Consider the following 21,645-nt stretch of genomic DNA (forward strand, 5'->3'; position numbering starts at 1 on the left):
GGCAATGAAGACAATTATCTATGAGAAGTTTACAAAAAAGTGTATCGTAATTTGAAAGGGCATAGTGAAAACCTGCAATCATATTGTGTGTAAAAGAATCAAAACATATGAATATCAAATACCAAGGTCATGATGAAAATCTGAAAGGGCGTTGATGTGCAAAAATTGTAATTGACATTAGGAACATGAATGGCAAAAAGAGAAAAAAAAATGGAAGATATATCATCTCTATCCACTAATCACTCTTTATCTTGAAAATATTTAAAGTTTGAACAATCATCGATCTATCAATATCTCGAATAAATTCTAAAGTCTACCATCAATCATCAATCATCACACATATCATTTATTTCATCATCAAATATCATCTAGTCATTTTGTATCTTTTCGCCAATATTCGATGGTGGGGATGACTCTAGAAGACTTTAAATAGAATTGAAAAAAATTATTATCTATTTGACAAACACACCTTGGTTGGTATTCAACAATGTCGAATTCTTAATCTGGTTATTTTGTTCATACTAAAATGATGATTAAAAAAAATAAAGAATTTTTTGCATGTATTATGCAAATTAATATTTTGGTCCGTAACAAAAAATTCAATTTATTCCTTGAAAATAAAATATTGAATTATCCGAGGCCAATAATTATTAAAAGTATTTGCATAAATAATTTCTTAGCTCGTTGCTCTTCCGTAAATGTCTAAAACTACTTGTCGCTCCTCAATAAGAGCATAAATTGCATATTATTCCTCAATATGAGCCTAAACTGTATATTGCTCCTCAATAAGCGCCTAAAATTACTCGTCGCTCTTCAATAAGATCATATTGTTCCTCAACAAGAGCCTAAACTATATATTACTAATTTGTAATAACATAAATTACGTATAAGTTTAAATTGTATGATGCTTCTTAGCAAAAGTTTAAACTTCATTTTGCTCCCCAACATGAGCCTAAATTGTATGATGTTCCTTAATAAGAGCTTAAACTATATATCTGTAAAATCCCGAATTTTTAATTCGTATCTCGAGGAAAAAAATAAATAGTGGAATTTTAAGAAAATCTTGAAAGTGGGATTTAGGGGTAAAACTTTAGGATGTTTCTGATCATTTTTAATGGAATCTGACCTCACCATCAGATTCAAAATGATAGAAAAATATAGTTTAGCCTGTAAGCACGCTCAAATGCGAGTTCGAATATAAAAGTTGCAAAATCCTCGATTACCGGGTCGGACCAGGCTAAAATAGTGATTTTTTGTTGGAGCAATAATTTTTAAAATTCAATCATACCATTGGGTTCATAACGAAAAATTATTCAACATAGACTATTTATTTTTCATTTTTGGAGATCAGGAAGTTGAATTATCGCCAAAAACGAAAACGACATCAAGTTTATGAGTCACGTCAGGCCAAAAATGTAAATTTTTGATGGAGACATAATTTGTAGAAATTGACTATACCATTAGATCCGGAATGAAAAATTAGGCGAAAAAGAGTATTCGTTTGTCAGTTTTGGAGACCGAATGACCAAGTTATCGTCGATCAAGGCGAAATACCGAATTCGTCCCAAATATTATATAAATAATATTTAAATTTTTTTTTAATCTCATCTTCCCCAACGTGTCTAAACAGCCGAGACCTATACGAAATGACATTTTTTTTCTCTTCGACCTTCCACCTCAGATCTCTCGCAAACGGTCCACTTTCGACGATCGCCGCAGAAGAGAAAAAGGTCCGCAGCTTCGTTCTCTACAAAACCCACCCAACCTTTCTTCATTTCACTTTCTATTTCACCCGATATCGTCAAAAATCAGCCGTATTTGGATACGAAAATTTCGAAACTTTGACCTCGGATTTCGTCCGTTTCGGGGTCAAATCGCTTTCCGACGCAGAAGGGAGAAACGTCTGCAGCCTCATTCTCTACATAACCCAACCAAGTTCCTTCCGTTTTCTTGTCTTTTTCACCCCGTATAGTCAAAAATCAGCCGTATTTTTATACGGAGATTTTCGTAACTTCGACCTCGATTTTCATCGATTTCGGGGTCAAACCGTCTTTCGTCGTAGAAGGGAGAAGAGACGAGTACATCGAGATCTTCAAAACCACCGGGCCGGTTTCGAAAATTAGACGTTTCAAAGTTCGGTCCGTCTCGATTTCCGCGCCGTTCGCCTCGATTTCCGCTCATGTGCTTCAATTCCGTCGCCTAGTGATGGTAAGGAACTCTCAATTTCTATTAGTAATCGTAGATTGTGAAAATTGTATTTAAGATTTTATCTGAAAATTTTTGATGTATTTCCAAAATATAGAATTCTTTTGTTATTTCAAAATTCACGCCAGAAATTGCATGTTTGATATGTTTAATTGTATTCTTTTTACAAATTATACGTGGGTAGGATATTTTAACGGGTTATTTCTATAAATTGGGTCTTGTGCACTGCTCGGACCCCGTTTTGATATGAAATTTGTATTTTTTTCAATATTATTGATAAAAATAAATTCTTTAGTTGGAAAATGTGATTTAATATTCGATGAACTCATATTGAGTTGATGAATATCAGAAAATGGATGTTTTATTGAAGAGATTGAAAATTGTAAAAAAAAAAAATCGGAAAGAGGGAAAAAAAAGTATGAAACGGTAAAATGTCAGAGTCACACTCGAGGGGTGATGTCTGCATTTTACGTTGTTGTGTTGTGTGTAGGTTGGTGAACAGATATCCAGTGATAATATTATTGGTTGCATGTTTATTTCCTTTCTGTTAGCGCGAGGCGCTGTTTACGTTTCCGTTATATTATTTATTTTAGGCTGGGTGGCCACACTTGCATGGTAGGAAACTGGATATCTATTCTCAACCTTGTATTGTTAATTTCTCTTTTGTTTTCAAATGAAAATAATATATATATGTAGCTATTTTGTGAGCTGTTAAAGAGTTTGTGAATGCTTGAAGGGATAGTGCGTCATATCATCCGGAGTGGTGTACTATCCTGGGATGTACGGTAGGGACCACCAAGCTCATACGTGGTATGGGACGCGTATGAGAGTGGAGTCACAACTGGAATCCGGGTTTATTCCTCTCTATCTTTACCAGTGAACTTGTAATGTAAAGGTGGTCGTATACGAATGGTTTGTATATTTGGGAATCACATGTACGCCTGATAGGCATAGACGAAGATGATTAGTCAGTGATCACTAACAATCTATAGTAGTCGAACATTCTGACGCATCGAAAAGAGACCCATTGCTTACGGTCACGTCAAACGGCCAGCCTGAGCCGGATAAATGGTCAACCAAGCGTGGTAAACAGCGACCGGCCACAAAATCAGGAACTAAAAGCCAGAGAGAAATTGTAACATCATGTCCCGACTGGGAGCGATCCAGTCGTGAATCCCAACACTCTAATTCCAATACTCCACCATTGTGTATTATGTATCTGTTGTTTATTTTGATATATAAAATGAAATCCATATTTATTATTTCCCTTTGATCAATTAGATTTGTATAAAAAGATAATGTTATAGTGAGTACTGCTGATCGATGTAATGTGAGTTTTAAAATGTTTAGTTGTTCATCCCTGGCTATATGTACTAGTTAATCGTAATTTCTTCTGTAAAACTTTGATTATTTTAAAATGATTTAGTATGCTTATTCGTTCATGTTAGGAGGGGTTATTGGCAGAAATTGTTTGTTTCCCTACTGGGTAACCATTGTTACTCATCCTTTCCTTCTCCATTTTTTTTAGTTTCAGATCTGAAGCTTGACGAGACAGGTATAGAGCATGAGTGAGAATCATCTAGTGGGTCAGATAGACAGCCAGAGTTTGTCACTTGGTGAGTATTAGGGCTACATCCCTCTAGTGGTGGTAGTTTGTCTAGGTAATGTTATAGATTTTGTTCTGAGCGTTAGGACTTTTGTTAGAGTGAGAAATAATTGTATAATCTTGTATTCTGATTATTCTTCCGCACTCTGATATTTCATTCGTTATTAGACGTATTTTAGCTTCCGCTAGTATTATATTTTGTATATGTATGCAGGATATTATGTCGTTTATCAGGTGCAGGTTGAACGCCTTGGAATGCTAACATAAACAGAGGAGACCATGCCGAAATTTCGAGATGCCACCTAGTACCTCGAGATCTAACATGGGGATTTGTGTTAGCGTTTGGCGGGGCACCACAATATCGCTTTTTTGCAAAAGTCTAAACTATAAATTGTTCTTCAATAAAAGTAAAAATCTACTCGTTGCTCCTTTGCAAGAGCCTAAATTGCATTTTGCTCTTCAGTAGAAACATAAAACTGTTCGTTGCTCATTTACAAGAGCCTAAACTACATTTTACTCCTCAATAAGAGCCTAAATTGCACTTGTTCCTTTACAAGAGTATAAACTACATATTGTTCTCTTGCAAAAGCCTAAACTGTATCTTGTTCCTCATTAAAAACTTAAAACTACTCGTTGCTCTTTAATAAGAGCCTAAACTACATCTTATTCCCCAATATGAGCCTAAACTATATGATGTTCCTTTTATAAAAGTCTAAATTACATTTTGCTCCCTTAGTAAGAGACCAAATTGCATCTTGGTCATTTACTAGAGCCTAAACTATATCTTACTCCTCAATAAGAGCCTAAAACTATTTGTTGCTTTTTTGTAAGAGCTTAAACTGCATACTATTCTTCAACATGAGCCTAAACTGTATAATGCTCTCCAACTTTAGTTTAAATTGCATCTAGCTCATTTGCAAGAGCTTAAACTATATTTTGTTCATTAGTAAGAGTTTAAAATTATTTGTTACTCCTTTGTTCTAAATTACACATTGCTCCTCAAGATAAGCTTAAATTGTATGATGCTCCTCAGTAAGAGATGAAAATTGCTTGTTACTCATTAGCAAGAGCCTAAATTATATGTCTCTCTTCAATAATAGTCTAAACTACATGTTGCTCCTCAGTAAAAACTTAAACTACATTTTGCTTAATTGCAAGAGCCTAAATTGCATGTCGTTCTTAAATAAAAGTCTAAAACTACTCGTTGCTCATTTGTAAGAGCTTAAACTACATCTTGCTCATCGATAAGAGCCTAAAAGTACTCGTTACTTATTTGTAAGAGCCTAAACTTCATCTTGTTCATCGATAAGAGTCTAAGACTACTCATTGTTTATTTGCAAGAGCCTAAACTGTATTTTATTCCTTAATAAGAGCCTAAAATTACTCGTTGCTCCTTTTCATGAACCTAAACTGATCTTAATTCTCAATAATAACCTAAATTGCATATTGCTCATTTGTAAGAGCATAAACTACATCTTGCTCTACAGTAAGAGTTTAAACTACATGTTATTCCTTGCCGCATGAATATAAAATGCATAATATTTTTAGCTTATAAAAAAAAAAAAAAAATTAAGGCAAAAGAATTTTGATCACTTTTAGATTTCACATGTTTGTTGTTTAAAGCAAAAGATATCAAATCATTATTGTCGAACCACACTTGGATTGCAAATCTCATCTTCACTTTTCCTAATTTGTTCACTCCTTATCAGACTCCTAGCATGGGAAACCATATTATTTATAGTAGATTTCATCCTTGCCAGACTCAATGTTTGGGAAGATCATGTTTTCTTTTATGTTTTTAACCACTGCAATCAGAGAGTGTTACAATGAGTTTGAAAGATTATTCCGTGTAGACCTATTAAAGGATCATTACAAACATTTTAGTTCCTTCTCAAAATGTTTTTATAATTAAGTCATTTTCCTAAGGAGTATATTAAAAAAAATAGATCAAAATAAAAAAAAATCAAAAAAATTTAAAAATCATTTTCTACTTGCACTTCAAATTCAAGTTGTCGAAACATGACCAAAAATACCAAAATTTCAAAACTGTCCAACTTTCAACAAAATCCGATATTTCAAACAAGTTCTATGCCACGAGATTGAAATTTAAAGGCCAGTCTTATCAGACCCTGTGCTAGGATAGCCATTTTTTTACAAATCATCAACTCATGCGGTACTTTAAAATCATGTTTTAATGAATTTTCGAGACCTATACAAACAAGGGTTAAGTCTATTATTTGTAACTCATTGCACGCAACTTCTACAAAGAGGGGCACCTATAGACACCCCAATTTGAACGGATCCCACTCGAAAAGGACTAAAAATTATGTAAGTTTTATAAAAAAAATTGTCAACGGACCTAATAGCCAAAATCTTTAAAATTTGACATTTTTTTTCAAATAAAAAACTGTAGGACTTTCAAATAATCCTATGAGCCCATAATAAAACTTACGTAATTTCTAAAACTCATCCACATTTCTAATCTAAGCTCAAGTCAAGTCCTCACCAAATCCAACCTCATTCTCAACCCAATCCTACATATACCCTAACCTAATCAAATCCAACCCAAACCCTAGGCTCATTGAATCTAAACCAATCTTAAATCCAACCCAACCTAAACCATTACTCAATACCCAAATCCATAACATTCTCCCAACACATTTCTTAAATCATTCATCAACTCATTGCACCACCCTATCCTACCCTACTATGTCCTACCATTCTCCTAACACATTTTTTAAATCATTCATTAAATCATTCTACCACCCTATTATACTCTACATCTACCATACTCTCCACATGTCATTCTAACAACCAACCTCCCAAAATCCTAAAATAAATTCTATTCCTATCCTTATACAATTAAAAAATTCAAAAGAAAAAAATAAAACAAACAAAATGTCATTTTCATTTATTTTTAGGATTACACTATTTTACCCCTAAAAATCACCCCCAACTCTATATAAACCTCATCTTCTTACTCATTTAAAAACATGCTCTCAAGCTCCCTCTTAAGTCATCTTTCTCAAACTCTCATCTCAATACATGCTCTCAAGCCCCTTCTCAAGTCATTTATCTCAAATTCACATCTCAAAAACATGCTCTCAACCCCTTCAAAAATTTAGGAACTCTCTTCAATCTCACTCAACTCTTTTTTATCTCTAAAAATCTAACAAAAATGCATCTTCAAGAAGCAATTTCATCAAAAACTCAAGAAGAAGAACAAGAAGGAAGAACACAAATTTCTAGATAGGGTATATAGTATGACTATGTAATTTCACCCTCTCTTCCATCTTCATCTCCTTCTCCTATATCTCATTTTCACTTTTTTTTTGGGTTTCGAAAGTCCATTTCCATTAAAAATGTAACTCTTGTAAGCATAGACACAATGGGGTCCCTCTCATAATGAGGTGACCCCCTGTGATCCAGGCCCCAAACAAAATCCATTTAACTTTTATGTTATAAAATTTTCATCTCTACCAATTTTTTCTCTTAGATTTTCTAAAAAATGAACAATGACCAATGCATATGTTGTCACTCAACGTGGAGGAAATAGAATGCCTAGTACCTTTTCTATGTCCTAAAACGGACCCCCTTACTTAGATCCTAAGTAGGTTATTCCCTTATCCGTACGAGAGTCCTAGAATGGGCATTCATACCCTTTTCTAAAAAAAATGGCAGCGACTCCAAATCCAAGTAGAAATTAGGTTTTCAATGAAAATCTCATGTTTACATATACCATTCTAGAAAATAAATTGAAGTATATATTTCAACCAAATTTTTGTATTTTAAACCATTTAAAAATACCTTTTGAAGAAAAAGTATGTATACAAGGTTTTGCGGTAGTAGAGAGCCACAATTGGCGATGGGTTGCGGTGCCACCGCAACAGGGGTGTTCTACGGTGGTAGAGAATGATTTTTGGTGGTGCCACAACAGGATGCTACCTTGGCATAGTTAGTTTTTTCAAAATGCGAGTTTTGATCCGAAATTTGATTTTTCTTTGACCAATCTTCTTCTAAATCATTCTAAACTTCAAAACTATCCTAAAATCATTAAATTACATCTTCTGCACATGATTTTTATGAAAATATTATTTTCACAACGTAGGTTTCTTGAACAGTGAAACTAGCATGCACTGAAATCTAAGACTATTATGAAGATCTAGAAGTTCCTTACGTCAGATCCAAGTGGGATAAGTGATTAAAGACTAGATTTATTGAAGAATCCTTTCCCAACTCGATTGAAACTCGACTTCTTTGGTTATAAACGTAGCTTGCGTCAAGCCGAACAATTTTTCTTCTATATTGAATCCCAACAAAGACTATGTGGATGAAAACCAAGGAATTGTGTGGAGAAGAGGTTATGGTTTTTCTAAGGTTTAGTTTTTAGAAGAGAACATAAGAGATAAAAAATCTATAAATTATTTTATAGTTGTCATTTTTTTGCATTTGCTTTCTTTGATGATAACTTGACGCTCTAGACTCAAAATTTTGCAAATTTATAGTATATTTTTAATAATTTTTTTCACATATTTAATGATGTAATTGGATTCCTTAAATTAAAACTCTAACAAATATCCCTCTTTTTGGGGTAGATACTTGATACACAAATCGAGGATCTAATAACTTTTTCATCTGACCTGTGATTGATGCATGCTTATAGACTAAACTATGTTTTTCAATTATTTTGAATCTAATGATAATGTCAAATTTACTCAAAAGCTTATAAATAAAAACCATCTTACCACATTAAAGGTTCTTCTTGTAACTTGCAATCAATTAGAAGTTACAATAAACAGAGAGCGTTACTTTCATGTATATAGACTTTGAACACATTCGTAGGACAAATAATTGCAAATTGTGTTCTATTACATACCTACTTATTTTTATAAAAATCCTTATCCGGAAAACATTGGTACCTGACTTGAATTGGGCTCAGTTCAAGATTTCATGCCTGAGGTCAAGTTGGGCGAAGGTTGGTATTTGTTAAGTTTGGATTGGATTCGGGTTGATCCCCCAACTTGCCTGAGTTGCTGCCCTACATATACCAGGTCCGGAAACCATGTGCTCAACTGCTAAACCACATATTTCTGTAAAGACCTACATTTTTTTTTCCAAAGATCCAAAGCCTACTAGAGCCAATCTGGTTTTATTACAAAAACCAGCTGAACCCAAACCCAATCCAGGAATCAATCCGGTTTTCTAAACTCTTTGCATCACTTCCTACACCATATCAATAATTATCATAATTGGTTTGAGTCTGAAAGTGTTTGAGACAACACTACAACAATAAAGTTAGTATAAACCACCAAACATATATTCTTCAGCCAAAATATGCAAGAAGTTCATTTTTATCCTTGCCATCCTCCTCCCATGTCATTCCTTGTATGATTATATCATATTAACACTGATCCACCACTCATGACTACTATATTGAGGGATAGTTTTCTTGAATTTCGTCCAAAAGGGTACAGTACCTGAGTAGCAATTTGTAGCATTGGCGAGGCAGCCTTCAACATCAAATTCTACTTGAAATCAGAGAGATTCTGATGATTTTTTCATTCAAAATCAACTGACAATCACGACTTGGAGCGCTTCAAGTAAACCAGAACACCCATGCCAGTGAGTACAACTGCACCTGCCAAAAGCCCAGTGTGGAGATTCGCCCACCCAGTTTTCTGCACAATAGGTGTATCCAAGGATGGCTGTTCTGCTGCTTGCTTGCTTAAGTCGGAATAGTCAAGGTGCAACCTTAGGACCTGAAAAGGCATAAATGTTAAAAAGGAAACCAATGCATGCATTTGGTTCACAATCTACATGAATGTTAATATTAAATATGTCATGTGGTCATATGATTACCGAAATAATCAGGAGTGATTCTAACTACTGTCACAAAATTTGGCAAATTCCCCTCTTTAACCTCAAGATATGGTTTTTAGGGAGATTGAAGTTGATGGTTTTTGGGAAGAATCCCAAAATTTCACATTTATAAACCCCTAAATATTCCTGGAAAATTTCCAAAACTTTCCCGAATTTTTATCTGAACTGACCCTTACTGAATAATTGCTAAGTCCGAACTTGGTTACTATGGTTCTAACAACCCAATGAAGACTGATCTTTAGATGATCAAAGAATGGTGATGAAAAATCAGGCAAATGAGACATGGTACTTGAATCTAGGCCATGAAAAGGTTAGGCTGCTCCTTGGTGGGCACAGCCAGAGATCCAAATCAAATGATTATAACCAACCAACATATAATTTCCTGTCTTGCCCATATATTCTTTGACCATCGGAAAAATTACTATTGATCAAGCAGTTAATATTAAGACTATAAAAGATATTTAGTGGTAAAACAGAGAGTTCAAAATAGTGATTCCATTTGAACTCAAAATTATAGCAATTACCAATGGTAGAAACCATAGAAAAAGACATAGTTTAGAGAATAACTGCTTAGTTCCAACTTATTTAAGATTCCTTACTAGGCAATGATGGCCAGGACTGGAGCTTGGGCACATCATGAATACTTTTAGGTCACATCCATCAATCGAAACAAAATTCCTAAGCCTTCCCTAATTGGTGTTTCTGAAACATGTCTGAATAGTTTTCGTATAACCTTCTCTCTCGCAATTTAGAGTAATAACTTTAAACTCCAAGCACTTGATGGTCTGGTAGAGTTAAGAGAGAACCCCATACTAGATGCAGATTTGAATATTGAGGTCTATAAACAGAGTCGACTTCTGTTCATAGAAGATCTCATATTTTAGACACTTCATATATAACTTTGTAGCAATGGAAATCAACAATGATTGACGAATGCAAAGAGTTTGGAAGATAATAATTTCTGATGCCAGTAACAATTCCCACACAACTTCACAAGCAATAATCATTACTACCTTCAATCCCACTGATCTGGCATGACTAACAGCTCCAACAAGGTCACCATCAGTTGCAAGTATAACTTTATCGCCTTCATCATCTTCATACTACAAAAAATAAAATAAAATAAAATAAAATAAAATAAATATAATGATTTAAATAGTTAAGACACAAACGAAGATGAGACGACCAGTGCTGTAACATAAAAAAGTTCAACCCTCACCAAAAGCTGAGGACGATCTAGATCTCTACTGCTCCCTATCCTCTGCATGACAGCAGATACAAGCTCATCCAAACTCTCAGTACCTGAATCACTAACAAGTAAAGCTTGCTATTCTATGTAATTAGCAGAAACAAAGGTACAGAGACCTTCAGATCACAGGTTCTCACGTAGATATTGCCCTAGAGTACGTACCACAATTGAATCGATGCACACGGCCCTTTTGGTGCTCAAATTTAAAGGAAAATGCATTTCCAAGACCAAGAGATGGATACATAGATTTCCCCGGTTCTGCACCATCTGATGCCATCAATGCAGACAGTTCACTGCGGATATTGAGCAATGTTAGTGGCCAAAGAAAGAGAGCTGCTAGTGGCACCCCAACTTTTACTTATTATATGCCAATTTCTTAAATTATTCACCACCCCCCAATTAAAGGTCAAAATACACTCTTCAAACATTACAAAGGTTTGGCTCAAATTATAATCTTACATTATAACACTTGTTCAAACTGGGGTTACCCAATTCGTTATAGTAGCACCGAACTGTGAATTGGTTCGATTCGAACCTGTTCGCGGAACTAGCAAACCAAACGAATAATGTTATTTTGCCTTAATTTCTTCACACCCCCTCCACATGTTGATTTATGCAGATATCCCCCCTAAAATTTTAAATTGATAGAATGCCCCTTTGACCTTGGTCTTTATTTATATGTTGATGAAAAATGACAAAATACCTTCATCTTTTTTACCCTATTCATCACTTCAACCTTCAAATGCCCTCATCTCTGTCTACCCCTACAAACTGGGTTCGTTCTCAAGTAGCGAACCATGAACCCAAATTCGAACAGAGAGAACCCACGAATCAAGTAACATAGGTTCAAACAATTTCAGTAGTTGTTTATAATTATGACTAGGCTCGTATAAAACCCTAAACCCAAAAATAGAAATCTAGAAAGAAAGAAAAAAAAAAAGACGAGAGGTTGTATTCGCACCCCAACTTTTACTCATCTCAACTGTTCACTTATTTTCTTTATTTTTAATTGGGGAGTAATAAGTAAAAGTTGGGGTGCAAATAGTAGCTCTCTAAAAAAGCTATGTTGCTGTTGTACAACTTGAAGAAGAAACCAAAAAATGAGACCTGTGGGTGTCATATTCATCATCTGGTGGCTCCAGGGCAAGTGCTGAATCCCAAAACTTCTGCATCATTGTGCTTGCCATGTCATTGACAGCTCCCGAGCTTCCCTCAACCTTCAAGAAGAAATTACGCAATTCCGAGTCAAAAATGAATCTCTTTAGCCCTTTTTGTTAAGCCCAATGAAAAAACTAAGACTATGCCCTACACTCAAGCGACTGCAACTTGGGCAGACCAAACCCGAACCCGATGGGATTCAACCCAACCTAGGGTCAAATTTGGGAACAATTAGCTAGGGTTCAGGCCCGGGTTTGGGCAAAAAGAAATTTACCAAACAAAACCGGGTTGGGTTTGGGCTTAGACATCGGGTTGCCTGAATTGCCCAAACCTGAACAAAATATGATTATAATTTAAAATTAATTTTAAATATCTTTGTTTCTTTCTCTTTCACAATTCACATTTCAGACTTTAGTTAATCATCATCTTTTTCTTAACAGTTACTTATAATTTTACGTATGTGAACTGTGAAATATACTTTTAGGGCAAATAATTGTAAATTTTATATTTTTTTTATATACCACTTACCATTATATAAGTCATTATCATTACTAAATTATCTAATATTAATGAGGAATGAGCCAACCCAACTTGGGTTGGGACTTGGTTTGAGTGTGTTTCATGCCCAAGGTCGGGTTGGGCTTGGCCATGGGTGGTTGTTAGTCAAGTATGGGTTGGGCGCGGGTTGATCCCCAACCCGGCCCAACCTGCCAGGGTTGCAGCCCTACTCATGTTAATGACAGCAGAAAGCATCGAGCTTGTAATCATACTTGTAGACATCTCAATGATACTAGTAAATTAGTTATAATCAAATAATACTCAAATTATTAGAAGAATTGAAAGATACACCATCAAATACTAAAAATATTTTGAAGCATAATACAACCGAACTGCAATGATACTGTTAATGTACATTAACAAAAAGTTGCCTGAGGGAAAATCATAATGTACATGCATGTCAGGTGAATGGTGCAGCCAAATTAAATGAATTCCCTTCTGATACCCTGTTACTGTTATCAATATGGGGAAATAAAACTAGAATTTGACGACAACCTAAAATACAGGGAAAGTCCTATGTAAATCTTATTAAAGAACTTGGACATTTATGATATAATTGAAGCCTATGTAAATCTTATTAAAGAACTTGGACATTTATGATATAATTGAAGCCTCAAAGAAAGAATCATGAATTGCAATTAAAGAAAAACACATCAGATAGATAAACTGCAAGTATTCAATGCCTATCATACACGGAAATTAAATCAGATACAATTACAACATTAACACTATGGCAAAATTAATGATTCTATACCATGGAAATAGCTGCATGAGTTATCTGCAGAACGTCCACACAAGCAGCAATGCATCCATCTGCAAAATGAATGTTATCAAGTATTTGATTATGACAAAAAAAAATCGTGAAAAGAAGTCCTCAATAGGAAAAACTGATGCTTACCTCTATCTACGACAGGAAGATGTAAGAACTTGCCATCATGCATTATATGCAACGCATCAAGGATTGTTGTCTCTAATGTTGCACATTCAGGATTTGGCGTCATTACCTTCAAATAGAGCACAACACAAGGTCATGCAGAGAAATAGTTTTTTTGATAGAGTTATTGTTAAGAGATGCAAATATGTGATGTTTAACACCGGTAAGAATTCTAATCGGCATCTGGTTTTACATAAATGTACATACAAAACAGTGCATACAACAAAATGGAGAAGCTGTATGACAATAGACTCACCACCAGATATCTCTAAAAAAAATAGCAAAAACGTGAATTACTATAAAACCATAGCATATTGAGACAAAAACACAAGAAATCATCAAATAGTTGCAGATATAAATGACCTTTTTGTTTCATTAATATGATAATATCAATAAGCTAGCAACCAGTAAGATTCACAAGCAAGCAAAGAAAGATGAGCAACTGTCATGCCCCAAAAACTCAACCTAAAGCCCCATGATTCCCAAGTTGAATCCAGAAGCATGATATTTAACCCATAACATGATAATAATATATAAGACACAAATGATATTTAAGTATCATGATAAAGTTCATACCTGATTATTGTTCAACAAAACACAGAAATATCCTCAAACCTCGACTCACTTAGACATATTTACATATCAAAATAACAACACATACTGTGTCACATATACAAGAGAAAACAACATCGGAAGACTATTAAACCTAACTCTAGTTCAATAACTCAATAATAATACCCACAATCCCCCCCCCCGAAAGTTTGGACTGATTATCTATGTAGCCCTAGACCTGAACTTCCTTTGAAGGATCATCTAAACTAGGTGTGCCTGAAATTTGTGTTGTCGTAGGGGTGAGTAACAACGAAATTCCCCAGTAGGGAAATCTTACAATTCCAAATAATAGCATCCTACATACAATTTAAACATTCTAAGAATTCGTAAATCATGAATGTTTGATATTTAACACATAATTGAAAATAATTGAACATCGACATCATAAAACCTAGTAGGAAATTGAAACACAATTAAAAATCTAAAAAACAATTGTTCATAATATTACATCAAATAATAAAGTACTATAATAGAGAGTTGAAGGTCACGACTGATGTGAACATTTCAACCAAGATATGATTATTCCAATATTTCACCAATGTGGAACCCACCGTTAATTCCTGACTCTATGGCCAGCCTCTACCACATTTAGATAGCTGTTTTCCGACTCAGGTTGACTGTTGACAAAGGCCTTAAGAAACAGGTCAAATCAAGTAGGTCATTCTTTCTTTACTCTAGACTATTAATGATCATTAACTAGTCATCTTCATCTATGTCAATCTAGCGTGGATGTGATCCTTGATAATCTCTATCAATTATAAAACTATCTACATCTTGCTCTTTATTAAAGATAGAAAGAAAATTCTCAGATTCCTGTTGTGATATTGTGTTCTTAAGCATCCCATAATACATAACTTAAACAACACAACTGTTATCCTAAAATAACGCATCATTCCGAAAATGTCACAACACATTATTTTTCATAGGTTTTCTCAATCTCTTTAATAAATCACTAAAATACTACATATAAGTACTTGTTTTCTTTTCAAAATGTATTGAAAGTAAGACGTGTGTCTTAAACACCCAGTCTACTCTAAAATGTAAAGTCTCATCTCTGTTTTCCTTTTCTTTTTTTCGTGTCTTACACGACCATCAGCTGAAGCATTTCTCCTTCATGCCTTATACGACATACACCGAAGCATCTATCTTATCGTGACTTATACAATCTATGGCTGAAGCATCTTCCCTCTTCGTGTCTTAAACGACAATTAGTCGAAGCATCTCACCAAGTGGGTATTTGAAAAACACGACAATCAATTTAGAACTCATTTTCATATTTTATTTTAAATAAAATATTTTTCTAACCAAACTTTTTAATTTGAAAATTACAACATTTAAAAATCAGCAAGTTAAAATTTGTAAATAAAATTCTATACATGTATTTGAAATATTAGAATATATGTAAAATATATAAAAGAAAAACAAAACAACAAGTTTATAAAGAAATTAAAACACACTCTATAAATGTATTTAGAACTACTAAAGCACATATAAAGTATGTACAAAATATGTAAGTTGTATGTGAAAATCACTTGTATAGTTGCTGAATTTTCTTTTTAGTATGTACCAAATATATATAAAACACATATAAAGTAGTAGAAAAACACGTGTGGAGTACAGAAAAACAACAAGCTTTAATAAATAAAAATTAAAAAAACATATGTAATACATATGAAAAAAATCAGCAACTTCTAATTCTAAATATATGTAACACATATCTAATACTATGCATTCTTTTTAACAACTAAAACATATACAAGACATTAAAAAAAAACCAGTGAAATACATATGTATATTTTGACAATCAATTCACTACTTTAATTTAAAAGATCTTGAAGAAAAACCTAAACTATTACAAAAATGTAAGAGCCTACTTCAAATCAGTATCTTCCTTACCTTACCTTACCTTCCTTCCTTTCTCTTAGTGAATGGGAAGAAGATGAAACACAAATCTCAGATTTCTCTAATGAGAAGGATGATGGGCTGGATTTTAAACTTATTTTGTTAAAAGATTTACTTAGATACCCAAAGTTTTTTATGTAGAAGTTAGACATTAAAACTTTACCCCATATATAAAATAAAAAAAAACAAATATCTAGATATTTACCAAAATATCTAACTCTATTAGAATCTTCTAAGTATATAGAATTTGATCAGTTTGACTTAGTCAAAACTGGTTGACCAAAGCTTGACCATTGACTTGACTTAGTCAACAATGGTTGACTTGGTCAATTGTGTGTGTGTGTGTGTGCACATTACAGCAACACTATCCACTGGAAGGGTGTTTAAACAATTAGCATCATAGAATATTTGAATTATAACCACCACTTGATGTAACCTATATAAACATAGACAATCTAGAACATGTATAGCTTAACCCTAGGCCCTAATGAATTTGTCAATCCATCTTAAGGCAATTGCTTCATTCCATATACCACACACCTTCAACCATCAACCAGCAGACTTTATCATCCTCACTTTGACTCGGAAGAAACCATTTATGCTAGATTCGGGACAAAGTTAAAGTCATTGAAAGAATAATCTGAACTTAATCTTTGCTACCATAAGAAATGCATATGGCATTATTGCAAAGGCCGATGTGAATTTTTCACATTTGACAATTGATTCAGTAAAGTTTCATAAATCTCATTGATGAAGCCTCTTATGCACCTTAATTCAGACGTCTTAGTCATATGGGAAAAACATTACTTGCAACTTAGCATGAACACGTATCAATTTGCCAAATTTGCATACAATGCTTCTAAGTGTTTCTGACTCTTGCATACGTATCAAATGATATGAAAAAGACATTGTTTCTATGTACCAGTTAGTTAGCCATCACAAAGCCGTGCTTAGCTATTTAAAACTTAATGCTCATCAAGGAATCCAAATGACCTGTATCTCAATCCATCCAAAAGAGAAGCCCAGTTTAACCAAAGATGTAGTTTTGCATTAATGGGAGGGACCAAGCCCTTTATTTGGTTGTGTAATAAGAATAAAAAAGCCTAAACTGGGTGTCAAATGTTGCGGCCCCAAATGAAGCACAAAATCTGTAAATCTTATTTTAAGTTCCACGACTCTGGACCGTTTGTTTGTTTAAGAAGATTAGAAGAAAATATTGAAAACTAAGAACAAAATATGCAGAAATATTAGGCATGTCAGAAGTTTGAAGAGTAGCTATATATCAACATTCCAAAAGAGTACCTTCACAAACTCCAAATATGATATAAACTCTCTTCTAATAGTACAAAAATGAAAAGCACCCAAATGGATAATTAAAAATTAAAGATGCATCTGGGAAACAGCCATGCCATCAATTTCTTGGACAGGTTAACATATCCCAGATTTAATAAAAATAAGCTAGAATTAAACAAAAAAGAGATCTATAAGTAAGAACCTTTTCCACCAGAGTCAACTCAGGTGAAAGATTCTGAGCCACAACTCGCATAAGGACGTCCTTTGAACTGCAGCATATGCAATAAAACAACCATTAGTAACCCTTAAAGTAGGGAAGAATGACTAACTGAAAGGCATCTCCCACAAGCATGTCTTATATATAAAAAAATTAACAGTAGTAGAGGACAAGGCTAATACGTAAGTATCCCCTGAGGTTTGTTTCCCGTCGATATAATCACTGAATTAACTCTTAATTCTCGCATCTTTTTTGTGGCAACATAGACAGGATCCGATGGTGATACCATTGCAACCCTGCAAATGAAGACAATACAAAACCGGTTAACAGGAAAGCAATTAAAAATGCAGATTTTAGTAGAAGAACTCGAAATGAGGAGGCCAATAACCAATTCATAAATAGGAATAACGGTACTTGGTATTTTCAGCGATGATGGTAGACAATGCAGGCTTGAACATCCGCTCCCTAAGAGTTTCTATGAAAGCATATGGGGCTGCAACAAAAACAGACAACAACAAAAAAACAAGATTGGAACCGATAAATTTGTATTCCCTGAAATTTCAAAAATAGTGAAATAATGGTGATCCAAAACCAACCAAAAGGAGGAAAAATGAACAGACAAACTTTGGAGGCCTACCAAGATACACGGGATACAGCTTCAATTAGTTTCATTACAAAACATAACCTTTTTTTGTTTTTTTGATAGATTACAAAACATAACCTTTTAAACTTACTACATGCAAATTTTAACAAAAACCAGGATATTTCGATCACCATAGAAAGACTCGTTAACTATACCCTTATTGATGAACAAATACAAAAGACTGGAGCATATCTGATTAAAACATCCCAGAATAATGAAATAAACTGTGCAAACACATCAGCATATCCGATTTGTGGGATTAGTGTGTCAAGACACTTCAATCCAATCAATAAGGATAAACTACATGTAGGTAATCAGATACCACGGATATAAAAATGTTAGATATATGCACAAACATTCATCAACCACTCCCTACCCCTTATCATACCCACCATCACATAACAGGACAAACAAAAATAAACAACTAACCAGAGAAATTGTTCCCCCATTGACGTTCCACACCTTCCACAGCAGCTGCAATGGCACTACCCTGTTCTGCAGCCTTCTCCATTCTAGATATAGCATCATAGAGGCACTTTGTAATATCCAATATAGCAATTACTTCACCATTTTCTACAACAGGGAGGTGCCTGAATTTCCCTAGAAAAGAAAATCCAAAGGAAAGAGAATACAAAATCAAGCTTTAGACACAATATTATCTCATAGATGATTAACAATAGTCACCAACAAAGAATATCAAGGATTATGAATGAGGTATCAATGCTGAACCATAAAAATAACTGTATTGACTTCTATGTAATTAAAAAGATGTAGGGCGGACAAAGTTCCATTCAAAATGTCAGCAAAATGAAGTTCATAATCAACAAAAAGAAAAACAGAGTGCATCTAAATAGCGCCAGATATTAGCCAATAATTTTGACAAGTTTAGAGTGAAATAGATCTGCGCAAAAGGTTGTCTTACAAGTGTATAGCTGGTATGGGCAGTACAAATGAAATTCCACCATAAAGTCCTATCAGCTAAAGCATTTGAATGTGTACATTTTGGCAGGTTAGCAAATCACACAATCGCCCAGTTGGTCTTAAATGACACAGAAAATACTAATCCATCAAGGACGTATGGTGAGGATTGAGCCTTACATTAGAGGAATTCAAAGTCCCACATAGCAAGTATCTATAGTTAAGTCTCTAGAAGTCTTTGGATAGTTTCTAAGGCTACTCCAAGGAACCAAACCTACTAAATTCGATTTCCAGATCACTGAGCTTTCGGGTCAAGTCCAACTAATTTTATGCTCTAATAGAAAGGAAACAAGGTGCCACCCACAAAGCCAATAACCCAGCCTCTTAAATTTGAGAGGAGAATTCCTGTGTTCTGAAACAAATTTTGGCTGCTAAGTGAGGACTGAAGAGTGATTTCTTGCTTGGGGTGGTGCTGAATCTGTCCACAGAATAGCTAAATTGGTGTTGACTCTAGTCCTAGGTCTTCCTCAGAGTTAAGTGAATCTATCTGGTATCTTTTGCACTATTCTCTTTTCTTCTCTTGGTTTTCTTTTGATTTAAAATCATCTCAAATCATATTACATTAGCCTGTTTAGTAACTTAAAATTCCCATCAAAACCTACTTTTCCCAAACCCCCTATTCCATATCATTCCCCTATCAAACCAATTAAACTCTCATCCCTTAGTTCTATCCATCAAAATTCTTATTTGAAACAACTGCTAGCCAAGTTCTAGAGTCCATTCAAACTCCCCCAAAACTCCCGCTTAGAAATTTGAATCAGCAAATATATAGGATCGGGTTCCAATTTGGCAACCTTAGCATTACGAAGTTAAGAGAACTCCAAGACATGGACTTCTCCACATTTACAATATCTCACTATCTAATAAATGAAAATCGAAAAGGAGGAACAATTGAGTCAAACAAAATACTAGGAAAAGATTTTGAATAAAATCTCAATCGAGCTACTTTCAAAGCTAGTAGGTCTAAAGGTCCAATACTCCATGGCTCCTTTGTCTAAATAAGCTTTTCCTCGCAATTAATTAACCTTTATGCCGCTTTTCCATCTTTTTTATTTTTCTTTTTCCTATTCTCAGATCTTACACATGCTATATAAGAAAAAAAATAATACCCAAAGTACTACTTCAGATTTAAAAGCACTCCACTAAGCTGTTTCTTCATATGACATACTGCTCTACATGTAATCATCAAATAGTAATAAATAAGTATTATTTCATTAAAATCTGATAAACAAGCAAAGAAGATGAAAAATTGAGAGTCAAAAACCAACCCTGGACCATTTTTTGCAGTGCCTCAATCGCTAATGAATCCGAAGTGACAAAAATCGGATTCCTTGTCATAATTTTTGAAACTATCGTCTGTTCCGGCCTCAAACCCTCAGCAATAACTCTAGTTGAAACGTCCTGAATCCAAACATACAAAAATTATTGAAAAAATGGTAAGAATGAATCTACACAAAACCCTAAAACATCCACAAAACCTTGTCAGTAACTATTCCGGACAGTAACGCATTGGCATCAGTGAGTAGAACAGCATCAACTCTCCGAGCTGCCATCCTTCTACAAGCATCAGATACCGTCGTTCCCTCGGGAATCGTAAGGGCTTTCGACAATCTCAGCTTCTTCACCGTCCTCTCTCCACCAACAGACCTAATTTTTAAAAGATCAAACAAATCAAATAACAGTAATTTAATAAAAATCTCGAAGAAATCAAATGAAACAGAGCAAGGAGAGATGAATTTACGATTGGCGAGGCGAAGAAGGTTTTGTAGGGTTTCCATTTCCATTGCTGTTGCCATTCTCTACAGGAACCGATTTCTTCGCTGTTGAAGGAACGCGTCTTGGATTCAAATGGTTTCTTCTTAGTGGAGGAGCTGTTTGGGTGCTCATCTTCTATTGGGGAAGAAAAGAGAGGAGAAATTAGGGTTTTCGATTGGAGGATTGAACAAGGATGGTATGAATTCGTTAAGCTTCCTGGAAACCCTAGATGATTACAGTTACAGTAACTCTCCCTCTCTCTGTGCGCCGTAACAGAGAGGAGAGGAGCTTGAGAGAATTCTTTCCCACCCGTTACTAGATGAGATTTCAAATTACTTCTAATTAAACGGAACTCCGGATTTTATGGCTCCGTCATAACGTCTTAATCGTTGACAAGCGCTACCGTTATAACGGAAGTATATATTTACGTTATTGTACGTATGTTTCGTTATAGAGGTGGCTTTTTGAGGGGTAACTTGATATTAATAAACTTCTGAAAAAATTATTTAATAAGCCCTATTTTAGAAGGATATATTTCTAAATATGTACTAAGTTTAGGCCCGGTATCTAAACAATCCAGCTAGGTACCTTTGCAACCACTCAAACTCGGTATTGGGCAATATATTTTTACGTTATTGTATGTATGTTACGTTAC

General features: G+C 34.5%; 1 protein-coding gene across 1 annotated transcript; it reads right to left on the bottom strand.

Annotated features, from left to right (window-relative positions):
* Positions 1-9,042: 9,042 nt before the first annotated feature.
* On the bottom strand, positions 9,043-21,319 carry LOC147401659 (CBS / octicosapeptide/Phox/Bemp1 (PB1) domains-containing protein). Its single transcript, XM_086443024.1, has 14 exons — positions 20,977-21,319; positions 20,714-20,882; positions 20,504-20,636; positions 18,687-18,857; positions 18,029-18,107; positions 17,797-17,910; positions 17,600-17,666; positions 13,555-13,660; positions 13,411-13,469; positions 12,048-12,157; positions 11,103-11,233; positions 10,911-10,993; positions 10,705-10,794; positions 9,043-9,570 (listed from the first exon to the last, which is right to left on the bottom strand). The coding sequence occupies exons 1-14, from the start codon at positions 21,120-21,122 to the stop codon at positions 9,391-9,393; spliced, it is 1,638 nt and encodes a 545-aa protein (XP_086299150.1). The 5' UTR covers positions 21,123-21,319; the 3' UTR covers positions 9,043-9,390.
* Positions 21,320-21,645: the final 326 nt, after the last annotated feature.

Source organism: Akebia trifoliata, chromosome 5, assembly GCF_017979445.1.
Source record: "Akebia trifoliata isolate Shusen 1 chromosome 5, ASM1797944v1, whole genome shotgun sequence".
Classification (NCBI taxonomy): Eukaryota; Viridiplantae; Streptophyta; class Magnoliopsida; order Ranunculales; family Lardizabalaceae; genus Akebia; species Akebia trifoliata.

What these genes read in the sequence shown, in the direction of transcription:
- LOC147401659 (XM_086443024.1), bottom strand. Translation starts at nt 21,122, where the DNA reads ATGAGCACCCAAACAGCTCCTCCACTAAGAAGAAACCATTTGAATCCA. An exon ending in ATCATCGCTGAAAATACCAA is followed by an intron (nt 17,911 to 18,028) that starts GTACCGTTATTC and finishes CTTCATTTGCAG; the next exon opens with GGTTGCAATGGTATCACCAT. An exon ending in AGTTGACTCTGGTGGAAAAG is followed by an intron (nt 13,661 to 17,599) that starts GTTCTTACTTAT and finishes CTCTATTTGAAG; the next exon opens with GTAATGACGCCAAATCCTGA.